The sequence below is a fragment of the Nyctibius grandis genome, chromosome 6 (genome assembly GCF_013368605.1).
Source record: "Nyctibius grandis isolate bNycGra1 chromosome 6, bNycGra1.pri, whole genome shotgun sequence".
In the NCBI taxonomy this organism is placed as follows: domain Eukaryota; kingdom Metazoa; phylum Chordata; class Aves; order Nyctibiiformes; family Nyctibiidae; genus Nyctibius; species Nyctibius grandis.
In genome coordinates this window covers 82,151,898-82,169,879 of record NC_090663.1, presented here as the reverse complement: position 1 = coordinate 82,169,879, position 17,982 = coordinate 82,151,898, and the positions used below count along the sequence as shown (strand labels likewise).

Below are 17,982 nucleotides of genomic sequence, written 5' to 3'. Positions count from 1 at the left end.
TCGTACCTCTTATGCACAGAGGTTGTACCTATTGACAGCAGTCCCATGGAAGTCCATGGAACGGTGCTCGTGACCAAAGATAGCAAATCTGTGCTGCGTACCTGACAACTTCTATGAGAGAAGTTGTAGGAAATCATCTGCTACAATAGGTCTTAATTTCTGTACAGTTCCACAGGGTTGGCTGCTTTTTTGTCTCCTGATACTTGACAGCCCCGATACCAAAGTGTTGATAAAACAAAGAATAATAAATAATTCGTAGGTATGAACTGATCTGATCACTCCAACCTCTCCCCTGTGGTATTTCTGCGCATAGATTCCTCAGGTTACCTGAGAAATGGAAATATTATAAATACTCACATAATACAGCAGCAGCATGGGTTATTCATATACACAAGGCTTAAAAGGATACTTAGGCAAGAGCTTCCTTTGTCCTAATAGCTTTCTAAAAGCACTTGATAATTCTTCCCTGTTGCTGACGCTGCTTTTGCATGAATTGTGTGAAGGTACAGGTTATCAGAGGACTAATTTTCAATAAATGGTTCTTGTGAATAGGTAAGGGTATCTGATGTGTGGTTTACCCAGGCAAAAACAGTAGTCCTGCATTTTGAAAACATTTAATACCAGACATTTAAAATTCAGCTAGAGAATCAGTCTAATTCTGCTCCCATTTAAATCAATAGCAAAATTCACTGATTAGCCTCCTCTTGTGCTCAGTAAAGCTGCTTACCTTTATTTTCAAGTAGCTCATACAGTATGCGCTCAGCATAGATTTTAGAAAAGCTGAGCACTTCCAGCTGTTGGTGGAATTCAGTTGAAATACTATTGACAAGTGAAGGCCTGAGTCAGTCCCCTCTTACTGCCACTGATAGCCCTAAACCAGGGTATTCTCTCCTGCATTCCCTCCTGACCAGGTTAGAGTCAAACAGCGATGCAGATGTGACAGATCAGAGCAAGGGCTGACTTCAGGCAATGTGATATATGAGAAATTCCCCTAGGAAATAAGTACAAGTACAAAGAGAATGTAGCCAAACAGCCAGGCACAACACATTGTAATGCAATTATTTTCAGACTATCCATCTAATAATTTCTTACTATTATTTCTTCACATAATCAAGTATGCTGGGGCCAATAGATCAACCACTGACATCAATGGAAAAACTCATGCACATGACCTAGTGGGCACTGAGTGAGATCAAACAGCACCAGACGGCTGAAATCAGGGCTAGAAGGAGGGGAGGCAAGGCTTCACACAAAGGGCATTTCCATGTGCAAAATGGGCCATAGAATGGGTGCCGTGGTGAGTCAACATTTTTAGGATATAAGTCAGCGCTCTTACAAAATAATTTTATTCATTAATCTCATTCTTTTTAACAAACGCGGGCAGCAGAAATTTGAAATCCTGCCAAGTCTGACTTAAAATTAATTTGGGTTTGTGCTTATATGGAAGAGAACAGGCCTTTTGTCTGTAATGATATATAAGCTCCATAGGGTGACCCTGCATTACACAGGATGTAACTGAACAGCCTGTAATTGATGAGGTTTCCATGACCACCTAACACAGTGCGCACAGTAATGAGATCACAGAAAAACCTTTTTTAAAGTGTTAAGTACTTTCTTGTACAACAAGCTGAGTTCATATTATAAGGCAATAAGAAACCCAGTTTCCTGGAACAAGGCAATAAGAAACTTTATTTCCTGGAACAATTCAATACATAGGTGCATATGTGCCTAACACTGGGTTAAACAGACATGATGAAATAATTGCATTTAAAACTGAAAGGTAAACTGAATCATGCAAAACTGGTGAACACTTTTTGTTTAATATAGTGAGTGGAATAAAAATGCTGTTTCAACTGAGATAGTTTTGACATATCCAAAGTAACTATATATCATTTGAAAACTATGACAGTTTTGCACAGAAAAAAAGGATTTTTGAATAACAGTGAAATGTGGAGATCTTTGTTTGAAAAACATGTTTTTTTTAAAAAAAAAGCCCTGCATTCAGTAAAGGCTCTAATTCTGCAAGTATGTATCCTCGTTCTTAGTACATACACATCTGCATACTGTGACGTCTCTGTGTGTAAAGGAGGTTACATGAGTCCTGTGTGTAAAACCTTGGAGGACTGGAGACATGATTTGTTCATGGTGTTGCTACTACGTCAGCAACACCTGGGAACATTCAACTGGTACAACATACGGTCTCGTTCATGCAGTTGCAGTGTGATGGTGTTTGAGGCTGCGTTTGATGTTGCTTCCATGAGCAGCCTCCAAGCATTCCTTTATGTTCCTCTCCCAGGAGGACCAGGAGCAGATCCCAAGTGTGCAATGCCATGTGGCTGAGCGGGGAGCGAGACTCAAGTGTGAGAGTAGGAGTGCCCCAGCACGGCTGTGTAAATACAGCAGAGGTGCTGCGTTATTTCCTGATGCTGAGAATAGGAAGTAAATATGGCATCACATATGTTGCAGTCTGTTAACTAGGTGAAAGGTGAGTTTGTGTAGACGTTCTATAAATAAGCGTATTTAAAGAGGCAAGAATATGCCAAAGAGGATATTTTGAAGAAATGGTATTTGTTAACAAACAATCTTAACAAAGTTTTGCTAAGGAAATGGAATTTTGGTTCCGAACCTGACTACTTTGGGTATATGTGGGTTTTGGTACTTGATTCGAGTCTGGCCTTTAAGGGAAGCGCTGGAAGTGATTCATTCTGTGCTCATGCTGGCGAGACAACCCAAAAAAAAAAAATATGGGCAGACTACACCTTTGTAAAAATATTTAACATTTATGGAAATGTTTAACGTTTTGGTTTAGATCTAAGAGAGAAAAGGTGAAAAAAATATTTTTGAATGTCGTCTTCATCATAAAACATACATTTTGGACTCTCTTTCATGTAGAAAGTGGCCTTTACAAATCACTCAACATTACGTAAGCCTGCCGCAGAGCAAGATGAAGCCTTATTTATTCAAAACATCCACTGTCGTTGAGGACAACTGGTTCATAGAGCTGAGATATATGACCTTCTACAATTTCCTCTGACATTCATGGTGTAGAAGGTTCCCTGGGGTAAACAATGCTTTATAAATGCAGTTGTTTAAATAAGTTCTTCTCTCACAAATAATCCAGGTAGTCCTCTTCCAATTATTTATGTCTGGAATGGTAGCAGGTGTCTTGTCTTTGTTCAGAGTTAATCTTCTGAAAATATTTCTTAATAATATCTATTTTAGAATTTTGCATTTCCTTGTTGTGAAGTGTAAGTGCAATGAAAATCACAAACCACAGAAAGATAAGTCAAGCAGGGTTGGTTTGTGTTTTCATCTGCCATCTAACCCAAGTGTCGCCTTCCCATTAGCAGCAATGGAATGAGACATTTCTAATATTTCCGGCACAAAATCCAACAGCAATGTACATACAATGTGCAAATAAGACTTTTTTCTCCAGATTTTCAGAGGGACACATGAATTACTTTAGTGCTGAGCTACATACATGAAAGCTGCATTCTCTTATGATTAGTAATAGTTTGGGATAAGAATATCATTATTTTTTCAAAGAAACACATATTCTTGTACTTAATGAAGGGAAAGCTAAAAAAAAGTTTATATTTATTTGGCTTAAGGAGGCTGGGATTTATAATTACCTGAAGAAACTGAATGCTCTGCTACCAAGAAGAGATTTAAGAAATGTTAATTCTTACCTCATAAAGGTACTGAAAGATCTCTTGAAAGTTATCAGCACATGTTCATAACACATGATCTTTATATGTTCTCTTTTGCAGTTATATTGGAAGCACTAGGACTAATATTAAAATATTTTTTGTTTTACTTGCAACTATTGCAACTTGCAATAGTTGAAAAGTTTAGCTGTTAAGGAGGGGAGTATATTGTTGAGTGTTTATAAACCATGTCCTGTTGGCTGAATTGGCTAATAATTTTATCAAAATCAGTGAGTCTTCTCAAGTTATTGAGAATACATTATGAATACAAGCATTAGTTTGCCCTTATTGTTACCATTAAAAAAAAAATACAAATCTTGGTAGTTCCTAGCTTGCTTTTACAAATATATATAGAGCTGGAGCAGCCATTTCACATTGATTAATATAAAGTGATGCACAAAGATATACTTGCTAATTGTGCATCCTTTCAACATGTTAGTTGAAATTTTAAAATGCAGCTGCATACGCTTTAAAATAACTAAGGTGAGGATACCATCTACAATTGCGAGGAGGTTCTGTACAGGACAGGATCAGAGTTGACTTTGCACTGTTGAACTATGACTCTTGTAGTTAGAACAACACTGGCATTGTGCGGGCCTGTGACGGACGTTTGCACTTAGATCGCCTGCATTACCATAGAATGTGGAAAATGTCTGCCAGGAGCTGTGTGAAGGGCAGGGAGGAAGGGCAACAGATACAGAAAGGAGGTAAAGGCGTCAAGATCCACTGCTGTAACTATTGGCAGAACAAACTGCTTTCTTATAATCTTCATTGTTGGCTTAATCATCCGTTATTCTTTCTTGCCTTCTGGCTGATGTCCCTTTCTTATCTCTTCTGATCCGTCTTGTCCCATTATTATGATTTCCCCATTGCTTTTTTTTTTTTATAATCTCATGGCAACGTGGAATTACACATTCCAACTTCCTATTTTCATATTTAGTCATCTTGGCTGAGATAACAATTTGTCAACTAAAAAGTAAAAATTAAAAGCAAACTCATCGGATTATGAAAAGCCACGGATTTTTGCTATGGATATAACTATTCAAAATATATATAGTGACTTGTCTTGCTTTTATATTGATCTGCTTAGCATGCCATTTGTTTTTGTAAATAAACACTGTGTTACAGTACACACCACTTTTTGTACTTTAGACTTCTAAACATTGTTATTTACCCAATACATTCTGGTAGTTTGTAACTAAATCCTGCTAGACCAAATACCTAGCTTATATTAACTAGAAGTACTGCTGATTTTATTAATTGTAAAGTCTCAAAACCTCTCATTGTTTTTTTATTATTATTATTATCATTATCCTATTTTGGAAACAGGTCTCAGAGTTTTGCTATTAGTTTCAACAGAACCTTTGTTTGGCCCTTAGAAATCTTCTGCTTGGAGTTGTAGGAGATGGACTTGCAATTGGATCATGAGTAGTCCGTATGTCCACTTTTTTTTTCTGTATACATAGGTTTTTCTTCCTGAAGTTTCTTTCTGAATTTCCTAGAACTTCCAGGAAAAGTAAAAAGCAGCAGAATAACTTCTTTCTCTAGGATCTAACTACAAGCCATCTTCTGGAGTAACGATTTTCATATTTCTTTAGTGCCTTCTGTCTGTACTTCTGGTGCTTCTGAAGCTGTGGTTGCACATTTGCTGCAAAATAATCTAAAGTGGGTTAAAAGATCAGCCAGATCTTTTTCATGATCTGGTTTCTTGCACAGCCACACAGAAAACACAAGTGGCATTAATGTAGAAATAAGTGGCAGATCCAGGAGCTGTTTAACTTAGTATGCTATAAACTTAAACAAGAAAGCATTAAGATGTAGATACTGAAAAATGGAGTATTCATAGAAGGCACAGTTAACTGGTGACACTGTAAATGCTCTGGAAAACATGGAAGTAAATGGGAGACTAGGAAAAGAAGATAATAAATTCAGGGATATGTTTTAAAATATTCTGTGCAAATAACATGCTGATGCAAAATACTCCATCTAATTATCTGTGAAGGTATCCAGGAAAACATTAAATAATATTGTAAACAAATTCAAAATGGAAAAGTACTGAGTATATGAGGTAACATATAAGGATGAGTTTTCTGGAATAGAAAGACTTTAGACATATGAGGTTTTCAGTACAGAAAGCTACCATGTACTGTAATATTCTGTATAGTATCATCTGGTCACCTTTATTGCTATTTAGTACAAACAAAACAGCTCTGAGACAAAGTAAGGGTACTATGATCACATAAAATATGCACAAGTACCATATTTCAACATAAAAATCTATGGGGTTGTTTTGCAAGCATGATAGGACACAATTTCTGGCCGTAAGATAATACTGGCAGTATAATTTAGTATCTTGTGTGAGAAACATAGGGAAAGCAGAAAAGGTATACATAATATTTTCTGATCTCAGTGCTTATAGAGTTAAGTCTCTAAATCAGTGAACACTGATGTGTATGGAAATCTGTTTCTTTGTTATTCAAAGCATAACAAATTCACACTTCTTCAACACTTCAATTTATAATAATAAAGCCAGCAGATGTCATGTAATGGGATTAGTACTGCCCTTGAGGGGAGTGGATCAAATTCAGCTCAGCGTTAGAACAAATAATATCATCGAAGTTCCTATATTTACTAGAGATTTGCTCCTGCCTCACTAAGGGGGCAGTGTTAAGATGAGACAGGGGGCCAGTTTGCGGGCAGTGTTAAAATGAGGAGTAAATACAGGGCTAGATGCGATACGACATAAAGCTGCACTCCATCCCCTCTTCACATTCGATTTTTTGAGGCATATACACAGCCATTTCAGTTAAAAAGCCAGTTGTAATTTAACACGTTCTCTGAACATGGTGGGAAGCCAGTAATGCTTGATCTCCAAGTGAAGTGGGACTTGGGGGCTATGGGGACGGTTTTGGCTAAACTTTTTACTGATTTAGAAGGAGGATTGTCAATTAATTGCCATGATTGACTGAATTTGTCAAAAGAGTATGTTACTCTGTGTTAAAATATGGATGTAACTGTTGGCAAGCTATGTGGATGACTATAGCATGCGAGGTAGTATCTCTGAAATCACACACTGCTGTTCTTGTGGCATTGTTGGATACTGCTTGAAGAAGCCAGAACAATGTTTTGCTCAGAACATTTAAGAAACTAAATGAGTTTATTCCATGTAGGGGAATTAGAATTATTTTTATGATTTTTTTAAACATCGATGTGCAAGTTACTTATTCTTGCTGACAAAGCAGAATGAAATACAATGCTATGCAAAAGCAAAGAAATTAAATAATCTCTTTCAAAATGCCTTTCAATAGTCACCTCCAGGTTAGTAAGAAGGCTACAATCAGTTGGCCCAGAGGCTGTGAGCAACATGCAACATCAAGGCTTCATGTCCATTACAAAGGATGTGTAGTACTGGATCATATGGCAATGACTTTGATCTAGATGAAGTGTGAAATCGCAGCACACGTCTGTCAAATTATCCAGAGCATATGGCGTTGTGTTTATGAAGGCTCTATTGTGGCTGTGCGTTGGCTTACTAAGGACAAGCAGTACTGGCCTAATAAAAACTCTGCTGCTACTAAGTTATTTCTAGGAGATTTTTAAACAAAATCTGAACTGCTACAGTGAGTTTGTATAGATTTGTGGTTGTAGTGTTTTTGCAATATGCTCATTAAGTCAGAGTTGCCATCTTGTAGGGACACAGCCTAAGGCGGAGGTGGAGAAGCATGTGCAGCCACAACCTCTGGGCGTTGTGGATACTATCACTTATTCAAAAGTAGGCCCCATAGTTGGGGTTACCAACTTTTAAAGGTACTTGTAAAGAGGTAGGTCTAGGTACTTGACTAAAATCATGCGGAAAGGGATGTGAAATAGGGAGAGTGTGATGCTAACTGTTTTCTATTAGTCTGTTTTGAGTTAAGAGATAAAGTTCTCTTATTTCATCTGTTTGGTCCATTAAGGGCTTTTAATTTACGAATGTATTGAGCATCTAATCGGGCATAATTTGAGGTTTGTGATGTGAAGAACAATTAAGGTGAGAGAACAGTGATAAATGAAGCAGCTTGGGCCTAATTCTTTGTAACTTTTACAATCATTTCTACTGACACAAAGTAAGCGAGCAGTTTTTTGCTAAATGGAGTAGACTAGACTTGAATATATATCAGTATAACACAAGTCCCAAATGGGTGTGAAATTCTACCGTTATTTGTTTGTGTTTTAGAAATATTTTATAATGCTATAAATGGTTAAACAAAGTGGCATAGAATGTTTGCTTATTCCATTGGGAGACAACCATTTGTCTGGAAGTTGGAAGTAGATGCAAGTACGCTGGAGGACAGGGTTTGAATTCAAAATGATTGCAAAAATAGAAATAATTTAAAAGGTTGAATGCAGGTCAATAAAGAGAAGTGAAAGGAATAATCAGTTAAATAAAAACAGGATGAGAAAACAGTTGGCTTCATAAATCTGAAGGAAAAAATCTGGATAACGGATCAGAGTTGAATGCAGTTCAACCAAGTCATTAGTTAAAAAAAAAAAAAAAAAAAAGGAGAACTGCACTGAGATCCCTGAACAGGTCGGTAGCCTACAGCACATACTACATCGTGTTTGTATTTATTTCACGCAGCGTTGGTAAAGGCTTCAGCTGCAGCTGAATGCCTGGGTTGGGGTATAGCCATTCACGAGGGAGTCGGCTCGATTAGATGCATTTCCAGTACTGCACGTTTGTAGGTCTGACACCACATCAGGGATGACATCAGGGTATGAGGCTGGATTAGGGGGTTCCATTCTTCTTTGATGATTCCATGGTAAGGTCCAAGGCCACAGAAAATCATGATGTAATCAAAACACTAATATCAGTGATCAAACCCAAATCTGTAGATTGGATTGTGGTACAGTATATGTGCGTGTGTAGCTCTTGGCTCCAGGCCAACAGAATCTGGCCTGATACTTACCTTAACAGCAAAAACCTGACCACGGACTGCATACAAGGCTTAGAGAGCCAAAACCACAGCATACAGAGAAGAAAGGCACGGAGCATTCTGCAAAAATACAAACTTTTTATTTTGAAACACTGTATGTACATAGTGTAACATCTTCCATAGCCATTAGTGTTTGTAAAGATTAGCTCGTCTTAGCAACTAGTTCTAAAAAGGGAGTGCAGGCTCACACAAACTTCTTCATATCACAGCCAGGAGGAAGTGATTTTGTTACTGTGCAGGGACTTCTACTGTATTCATTACAGCCAACAATATCAAAGCAGCGTGCAGTAGTATGAGATGGCATTTCTTTTTCCGTAGATAGGACAGTGTAACTAGTAATGTATTCCCTAAGGAGATAAAAAATCACCTCTTGGTATTTTTGGGTTTTAATATTTAAAAGCTACATCATTTTTCTAGTATGTTCTGTCACCGAGAAATGTGAGTAGCTGGAAATACTTTCTTTCTGCATTAGTCCACACTGCTCTAATTTCCTTCTCTTCACAGATCTTTCTCGGTTTTAAGTTTGACCTGAGTAATGTCATTGACATGTATATCATATTAAAAAAAAAGAGAGTAAGAGCTTGTATCACAAAAGTGTGATGGCACCTGGCACTAAGATACCAGCAGGGGAACACCATGCTCCATGTAATAGAGCCGAATGTCACTGCAGCTCTAGTCCGTATCTTTGGGTCTGACAATTACAGGAAAAATTGGCCTATTCCAGGAGAGCAAATATTAGCATTAATTATAACTGCTGAGATAATTTGTAACGTTTCTTTATTCTTTGGTTAAGTTTCCTTTTGTGAGATGGTAGGAACTGAAGTTTATTGCACAACTTTTGAATCCAGACTGTGGGCCTTTATTTCAGTCTTCATTCTTGTTGTAGTATGAATAGCTGTCAGAATGAAAATCAGAATGCAATATAAATTACATGCATTCAAAGACAGACAATAAAATATGAGAGGGGGAAAGGAGGAAGCAGGAAGGAGACAAAAAAATCAGATGTAAAGTGCTTCGAAGATTTTGCAAAATTCCCTCAAACCGGGACTTTTTTAAACAATCAGAAAGATGTAGGCAAAACATAAAGGCTAACCTACAAATAACAACATTGGATATTGAAATTGGATATAAAGGATGTACTAGGGTGTGAGACCCATAGGAGAGAAGTACCATTTTGGCCCCAAGAGAGAATGACAAAAACCGTTGCAGGTGAAACTAAGATATGGGCCCCTGAACTGCAACAGATTGTAGTAAACTGTCACTGCTGCGAAATACCCTGGAGAGGGAACCTTGCTGAAAAGAGCTCTCCACAGATGGGCACAGCTGGGTGCCTGGAGTAGGTGATGAAACTCGTATTGCAACGGTTGAGTGAAAGGGAATTTAACATCTATACTTGAAAACCACTTGGATGACATTAGAACAGGTAAGAAGTCTGCTCAGTGACTCCTGAAGGGTCTGGAAATCGGATTTCCATCCATCTGGAGACTAACGCCTTAGACTAGAGCATCGGTTTATCTGTAGGTCGGAGCTCTCCTGTTTGAGCTCGACCACCACGCGTCTCCCCCAAGCACGGCGCGCCGTCGCCGTTGAAGGGGAACGCTGCGTCTCGGGAGCCACCGAGACCGGCGCCGGGCCGCGGGGCGACCCCGCCGCGCCGCCTCTCCGCTCGGGCCCCGCACGCCGCGGCTGCCGCTGCTCCAGCCGGACGGGGCGGTGGGGCAGCCCCCCTCCCCGCCCGGCCCGGCCTGGCCTGGCCTCGCCTCCGCTGCCCGCAACCAACATGGCCGCCGCCTCCGGCGCGTCGGGCGGCCGCCGCAGCCGCCCCATTGGAAGAGGGGACGGAAGTGACGCGCGGGCGGGAGCGCGGCGGCAGAGGCCGGGGCCGGCTCGCGGCGATGAACAGCCGGCTGCAGGAGATCAGGGAGCGGCAGAAGCTCCGGCGGCAGCTCCTGGCGCAGCAGGTAGCGGCAGGGCCGTGTCTCGCCAGGCCGGGCCCCGCGGGGAGGCGGCAGCGGGCGCGCGCCGCCTCATGTGCAACGGTTCCGCTAACGGCGGCGGGGCGGCCCTCGGGCCTTACAGCGGCTGCTTGTGGGTAACGCGAGGGAACGGCCCCGGGTGCCCGGCGGGTGGGTAGGGGGAAGCGGCGAGCCCCGCAGCCCCGGTGGGAGAGGTGCTCGCTGGCGGGGTCCTCCAGGCGGCCTGCTGGGGGGCCTGGCCGGTGGGGCGGTGTGTCACGGTTAAAGAGCGGCCCTTTGGCTCCATGGTTGTTCCTGTTCGGGGCTTTTAATGAGTGGAAACTGTCCTGAATCTGCCTTGCCCGTTGTTCAGTTAGGAGCTGAGAACGCGGACAGTATCGGCGCCGTGCTGAACAGCAAAGATGACCAGCGGGAGATCGCTGAAACGAGAGAAACGTGTAGGTCGGTATCGGTGCGCTGCTGCTGTTAGAAACCGGGGGGTTTGATGGTAATGCAAGCCTTTGAAGTAGGACGAGGTTGCACTCCAAAGAACACAATAAGATCTTTACCATTTATTTAAAAACATACAATTTAGTGAAAGAAAATGCTTTAATTTCTCAAATCTGAACTTTGAGTAAGGTGAGTAGGGTTTAGTCATTTGCTTCTAATAGCAGTTTGGAAATCAAGGCTAAATTTTGCTTCCTATGTTAAAAAGCTCGTGTGGAGCAAAACTGAGGTGTGAATTTAGAGTATGCCACCTGCATTGTCCGAAAGCCTTTAGACTTTTGCTAACAGCAGTTACAGGGCAATTTAGTTTAGAAGTTCTTATGGAACAATAGATATGTCTAGGACAGAGTAGCTAGTGCTTATTAGTTCTCACACGTAATAGTAATTTTCTTGTGTGAGCAGGTGTAATTTTGTAGATGTACTGCTTTGGTTAAAACAAGCTGTACCTTTTAGAACAGAAGAATGAGTAAGCGGGATATCTGCTTTCAGGAGTCCTGTCCTTAAGAAGTTGTGCTGGTCTCAAATATACTGAGAGAGGAACAACTTCTCATATAGAAAGTTTCAAAACAATTTCAAACTTGTAACAGAAACATGTAGTCAAGGCAGATTATCAGAGATTTCTGAGATGTTCTCTTTGGAGAGAGAAACTGGTTTATATGAGGATTTTTTTTTTTATGTTTATAGGGCTGCTTATGATACTTCTGCACCAAATGCAAAACGCAAATACCCAGATGAGGGAGAAGCTGATGAGGAAGAGATTGAAGAATATAAGGTAATAAAAAAAGGAAAAAGATACTTTTTGTCTGGTGTTCATATGTCTCTGAGGGACTTACAAAATATGCATGTATGTGTATAAATAAAAATAAATGCAGTATGTATGGATACTTTAAAATATATGTCCCTCAGTGGCATCTCCCTTGATGGCTTCCATGGCAGAGATCTAAGAGAGGGGGCATGGATGTGAAGTGATTCTCTTCAGGTGTGGTTTAGGTGCATTGAACTGTGCACACACCAGAACCCAAATTAGGGTTCTGGTTTAAACCTAGGGAGGTTTAATTTAGTGCTGCTCCTAGGAAGAAGTAGGCTCAGGTGGTAGTGCCCACAGCGAAATGGCAGTGTGCTGTGGCTGGCTGCCTTGTGTGGGAAGAAGTGGTAAAATGTGTGCGTGCTTGGGTACGCACAAAAAAAATCTTCACCAGAATTTCTTTGTGTCAGCAGAAAAGCTTGCATTTTGCAAGAGGCACAGGCCAGTGATTGAAGATCCAGGGAGGCTGAGGGTGTCGTCCAACCTGCCTGTTAAGTGCAAAGGAATGCAGTTCTGGATGACCGGAAGAAATAAAGGATTCGAAGGGAATGGAATTAAGAGACTTGGTTTGAGGTTCGCTTTAAGTATTGGAAATATCCAGGAAAAGTTCAGGTTAAAAAAAAAAAAACCAAAACAAAATGCCTCCATGGTCATTGAAGAATGAGTGGTTGTCAAACTCTTATGTCCTTAATTTTTCAAATGCTCATCCAAGAGCATTGTCCAAGATGAGTGGAAAAGAAAGGAGATTAAACAAAGGCACGATTATGATACAGCTGTCTTTCTGATTTGCTTTGTGATCTTGTTGCAGCACATATCCTCCCTCTCTTTCCCCTGTCCTATTAACCTTGCTTTTGTGGTTAAGTAGAATCAAGGTCAGTGTATTTATGAAATAATGCAGTGTCTGCTGTTCTCTTGGATGCCTAAAAATAGTGATTTTTGAAATACGAGGCCTTGGTAGTGTTACATTTGTGTTCAGTTTTTTAAATCTTTCTGCAATAATGTCTGTTTTACTTCTGGTTTACTAAAACAAAAAGTTAATGTGTGACTGGACATTTTTTGATGCCTAATTTTTTGAAGTCAATCTGTAAGTGGACAGACATTCTTTTTAACATGCTGTTAGTCTGTACATCTTGTTTAGCAAACCTATGAAGTCACCATCTCGAAGGGATTTACAGAGTACATGCACTATTTGTGAAGTGGGGTTTTTATGCTCACGGTAGTGATCAGTTCGTGTCAGTTTATTTTACTCCTTCACCAACTATGTGGTGAAACAACTAATTATTTTTCTGTAAAATATATGGGGATAAGTCACTTCATTTGGCATAGCGTATGAATCTTATCAGTAACATTTTTTTCGTTAGCATGGAGAAGACTTACCCTGAGGTGGGCCATATCAACTTGCAAGTGGCCAGAGTCTCGCTATATTGTTGAAATTGAATATTTTAGTAATACTAGCTCGGACCAACTTTGGTCCAGCAGATGAATAGATTTAAGAAACTTGAAACCCCCAAGTAGAACATATATAGTGGAGTCATCAGCTGTTTTCTGCAGACATTGCTAATTCCCTATTGGCAAGGAGATAAGAACTTAGTAAAATCCCATCTGCATTTCTGTAACTTTTTCCGTAGTACTTTGATCCTGTTTAAATTTAGTCTTCTAATATGAGCTGATACAAAAATCTAGATCATTATGGTATCAATTCCTATGGGATTGTGTTTAATACTCCTTAGACAAAAGTAATAATAGACTTAACTATTAGTGTTGCAGACAAATATCACAAGTTTGTCAGTTTTGGTAGGAAAGTTAGGGGTGAGTATTTCCAATGTGAAGTGCCTCGTATATCTCTAAAACCCTGACTTGCAGCATTGGGTTCTATGTGATGGTATCAGTTAATCCTTCTGCAGTGGTTTAAAATTTTTGCGCTCTGACTTCAGATTTGGTGGAAGTGAATGTGTCCTCAAACCTTAACTGCTCTAGCTGGAGCCTGAGTGTCTAGCTGTAATTGCTGGTGAAGATGGGTTACTGTGAAGATAGAGCATTGTTACTGCGATGCAGTGTGATGGCGCAAGGTCTGCAGGGGTAGAGTGTGTGGACGTGGGCATGAAACCTTTAAACAAATGTAGTTGGGTATTTTAGAGGATTTCTGTCAGTTTGTAGTGTTCCAAATGGAGAGTGAAGTGAGTTGATGACACCTAAATGCCTTATGCTGATGTTTTGAGAGAAACAATGTAACCATTGTCCTAGGGTTAGTTGGGCTCCCTGGTCTGTATTTGGAAGTGGCAGGTAATGGGACTAGACTATCTGCAGGCACTCCCAGGCTTTTCATAGCCTTCTGAGAGCTGTGAGTGTTGCTCCACTTCTCCCCTTCCTCAGGTGAATTTACTCAATTGTTTGAACCTGTGTAATTGTCTGGTATCAAGCAGTGTTTTGTGGCAAAGAGTTCTGGAGTTTTCACTTTGTATGAAGTACAAAAATACCTGTGGTTCAAATTTGCTGTGTGCCAGCCTAATGTGATACAGCCCTGTTTTACTTTGCTTCTGCAAGCAGTGGCCTGCGAGCTTGGAATGCTTCCATGCCATTGTTCTGGAGGCTGAAAAAAATCTTACTTGGTTGAATCCTGATAATTGCTTAATGTACCTCTAGTCATTTGGAAAAGCTATATGCTTGAATATGGTGGGTAGTTTTTGTTGCCCTAACTCAACAACAATATACCAGATTTGGAAAACAAGGATGATTAGTGTCCAAGAACCTAGTGTCTTGTATTATCGTGCATTTCGTTCTGTCTCTGCTTTGACTGCGTTCTTTTCCCTTTGAAAGTTGGTGGTGTGGGCTTTTTGTTGGTGGCCAGAAGTGTCTTTTTTTTTTTGTTGTTTTAATCTCTTATGAAGGCATAAAGAGAACTGGGATGACTTAGAAGCAGGTATCTAACAAGTGCTTGTTATCAGAAGGCTAAGATTTAGAGGAAGATGGAAGAGGGGAAACAGGTGTAAGCTTATGATGGCATCAGCAGTTTTTAGTAAAACTCAAGCTTTCAGCTTTTTTTTTATTCCCCTGGAATAACACTTGCTGCTGCTTGTCTGCTGTTCTTTCCTTTTCCTTGTAAACACTGTTGCTGTTTCTGATAGTAATATTTCTCTTTTTGGTCTGGTTAAACAAACAAACAAAAAAAGACTATCTCTGCAAGTTCTTCACCTGATGAATAATAGGGAGGGGGAATCTGTGACCTATTAATCACAGCAGGCATTTCAGAAGTTGGCTCAAAGCTCCAATTTGGAAAGAACACAGAGCTTATTTTAAGATTTTGACAGCTAGAGGATGAAAATAGGGAAAACAATTTTCCATTCTGCATTCAGACAGCTTATGTAGTATAGGGTAAGTGCAGCAGTAATAATAGCCTATTTTCTGCATCTCTTAAGATGTGTGTTGGGAGGAGAAGTTGAGTTTTTTTCTATGAGAAGTCTTGTTCTCCATCTTTCCTTTTATTTCAGTGTGTTAAAATGTCTTTTTTTAATATTTCAGCCTTGAGACTTTTTCTGCTCACGTGAAGCACTATATTAACTGATTAAGATTTCTGTTGTAATTGGTAATATATAAAAGAGCATATGCATCCTACTAAAATATGGGAGATGATATTATTTAGTGGTTCTTCAGTTTTATTTATATATAATGTATATACTGGGTTGTTTCAGTATCAATGGGAAAAAAAAGTGACATGAAGAAGCGAGTCTCTCTTGTTTCTGTTCTCTGAGTTCCGTGTTGGATGTTCAGAGTAAGTCAGTGTGACAGATCTCTGAATTCCAGAAATCTGATGAACGAACAGTTGGTGACACAGTAACTGGGGGAAAAAAATTGTAATACAATTCCTGTTTTCTGTAAATATTGAGACTGCAAAATGGGAATTTTAAAGTTACTTTTAAGGACAGTCAAATGAAATACTGGCTCGTACCTTGTGCTGTTTCTGCGAAGTGTGGACTTCAACAGATTCATGTAGAGAAGATGGTTTCAGCTGCTAAGGTTGGAACGTGAGAGATGATCGAGTAGATATAAATGTTCAAAGCTTCTACTACAGAAGAACTTCAACAAATATATAATTTGCTTTAGTCCAAGGAGTGAAATTTTTGGGGGACAAAAATTAAAAGTTCTACACCTTGTAAAGCACTGCCTGCACTGTTAGGGTCTAGAAATGAAGCATTTCTTATTTTATTCTTCTTTCAGAGGCCTTTCCCAGTAACACTCTCCTCATTAATAAGAGAGAGGCAGACCTTTTGGGAATAGGTAATTTTTCCCGCCCTTCAAAACTGGAGTTGGAACCATTCGTACTGTGCTGGTTTAGGAGACTTGTGTTTGTAGACAGCCCGCTTCTTTCCTTAAGCAGCAGAATCACAATGAGGAGAGAAACAGCATGATCTTGCATGCTTGTAATATCTGCTTTATTTCCAAGGATGAAGTAGAGCTGCAGCAAGATGAAGAGAACCTGCCCTATGAAGAAGAGATTTACAAAGATTCTAGTACCTTTCTTAAGGTGAGCTGCTTTTGCAATCAGAAGTGTAGTCAAAGCTGGCATAGTTGTGTTAAACTATTTCTGCAATTGATGGTATTTGAAACACAGCTTTAAAGGCTGAAGTAATTGACTGGAATTCACAAGTAGGGAAGTTTCCTATGAAAGATACCATGGTGATTAGTGTTTACATTGATCTGAGTGAACTTACAATGGGCTGTAGTAGTGGTGGGCCTGACTTGCAACACAATGACGGTCTTGACTAGTGTAGCTTATAAAGGCATGTTGAAAAGAAAAAAGAAATCTGTTACTTTCTCATTTATCAGACTAATACATGTAGTGTGTGTGTGAATGTCCAGTTATCTCCCTGCTGCTCTCACTGAAGTCCCTTTTGTTCTCCAGGGTACTCAGAGCTTAAATCCACACAACGATTACTGCCAACACTTTGTGGATACAGGACACAGACCCCAGAACTTCATCAGAGATGTTGGTATGTCATAGTCAGTAACTGTTTGAAGATAACTCATTTTATTCGATAGCACTTCTTTTTCTTCCACTTTTTAATTCCTTACAGTTACTGGGAAATGTAGATACACATATATATCATAGTTTTATCTCTCTGTCTGCATACATATCAGTATATAAATTTATATGGTTTTATTTTTAATCAGTTAGGAGGTGATTATTACCAAGGCTCTTCTTACTCTTGGTTTTATTTGATAGTATTTAACCAGGAAGATTTTTTCAAAACTAAGCTCGCTTGGTTCCAGAAAGTAGATGAGTCTAGCGAGCAGATCTTAAAACCTTTGGAAGTTTGAATAACTGACTTACAGTTCAGCTGTTTCCTGGACTGTATTGCCTCCAAGAATGCATGTAGCATGTAAAGTATGGAAAATACTTACATTAAAGTCAGTAAGCAATATGGATAATATTTACCAGCTAGATTATGTAACTGCTGACAACTCATTAGAAGGCCCAACATATTATTGTGTTTAGAGGATGTTATTTTTTTAACTTTACATTCATCCAGCCATCACTGAACTCGTTACTGAAATCTTAACTTCGTTGGGCCTGAATTTAGTCTTTCGAAAACTAAAGTATGTTTTGGTCCTGTTTCCCAGAATGAGTGCCTTGTAGTTATTTGGTCTTTAAAAAAAGCAGGACACCTCCCTCTGCAGTTTTCTGCAACAGTTCTCTGTATTTTATCAAGTTTAAGATGGTTAGGGCAAGTGTGTTGTGTTTATGATGCCAGCCCAAAGAGGTTTTGTTTGCCTATTGAGGCAGTTTGTTTCTTCTCTGTATTTCTTGACTGCTTCCGTGAAACACTTCTGGATGTTTAGTATAAAAACCAGGCTGTTTGGACTCAGTTATGTCTTCATCTGAAAAGCATCTGGACTTTACAGTTACGTACTTGAAACCGTTATACATTTCTTTGAAATAAGATGAGTTCAAAGGAATAGCAGCCCATGGTATTTACTCTGACTTCTCTGCTGCATAAAGAATTGGGAAGGGACAGGACAAATTGTTACATGAG

At 39.6% G+C, this 17,982-nt stretch overlaps 1 protein-coding gene across 4 annotated transcripts in view; it reads left to right on the top strand.

Annotated features, from left to right (window-relative positions):
• METTL14 (methyltransferase 14, N6-adenosine-methyltransferase non-catalytic subunit) overlaps positions 1 to 17,982 on the top strand; it is a 90,355-nt gene that overhangs the window by 53,211 nt on the left and 19,162 nt on the right. For 3 of the 4 annotated variants that reach the window (XR_011048487.1, XM_068404256.1, XM_068404255.1), the window contains exons 1-5: positions 10,568 to 10,644; positions 11,012 to 11,100; positions 11,830 to 11,917; positions 16,392 to 16,472; positions 16,851 to 16,938. Coding sequence is in view for 2 of the 4 variants with exons in the window: in XM_068404256.1 (XP_068260357.1) it covers positions 10,579 to 10,644; positions 11,012 to 11,100; positions 11,830 to 11,917; positions 16,392 to 16,472; positions 16,851 to 16,938 (412 nt within the window). In the remaining 2 variants the exon portion in view is untranslated. Of the gene's footprint in view, positions 1 to 10,567; positions 10,645 to 11,011; positions 11,101 to 11,829; positions 11,918 to 16,391; positions 16,473 to 16,850; positions 16,939 to 17,982 lie in introns of those variants that run through there. The other variant, XR_011048489.1, reaches the window with a different exon arrangement.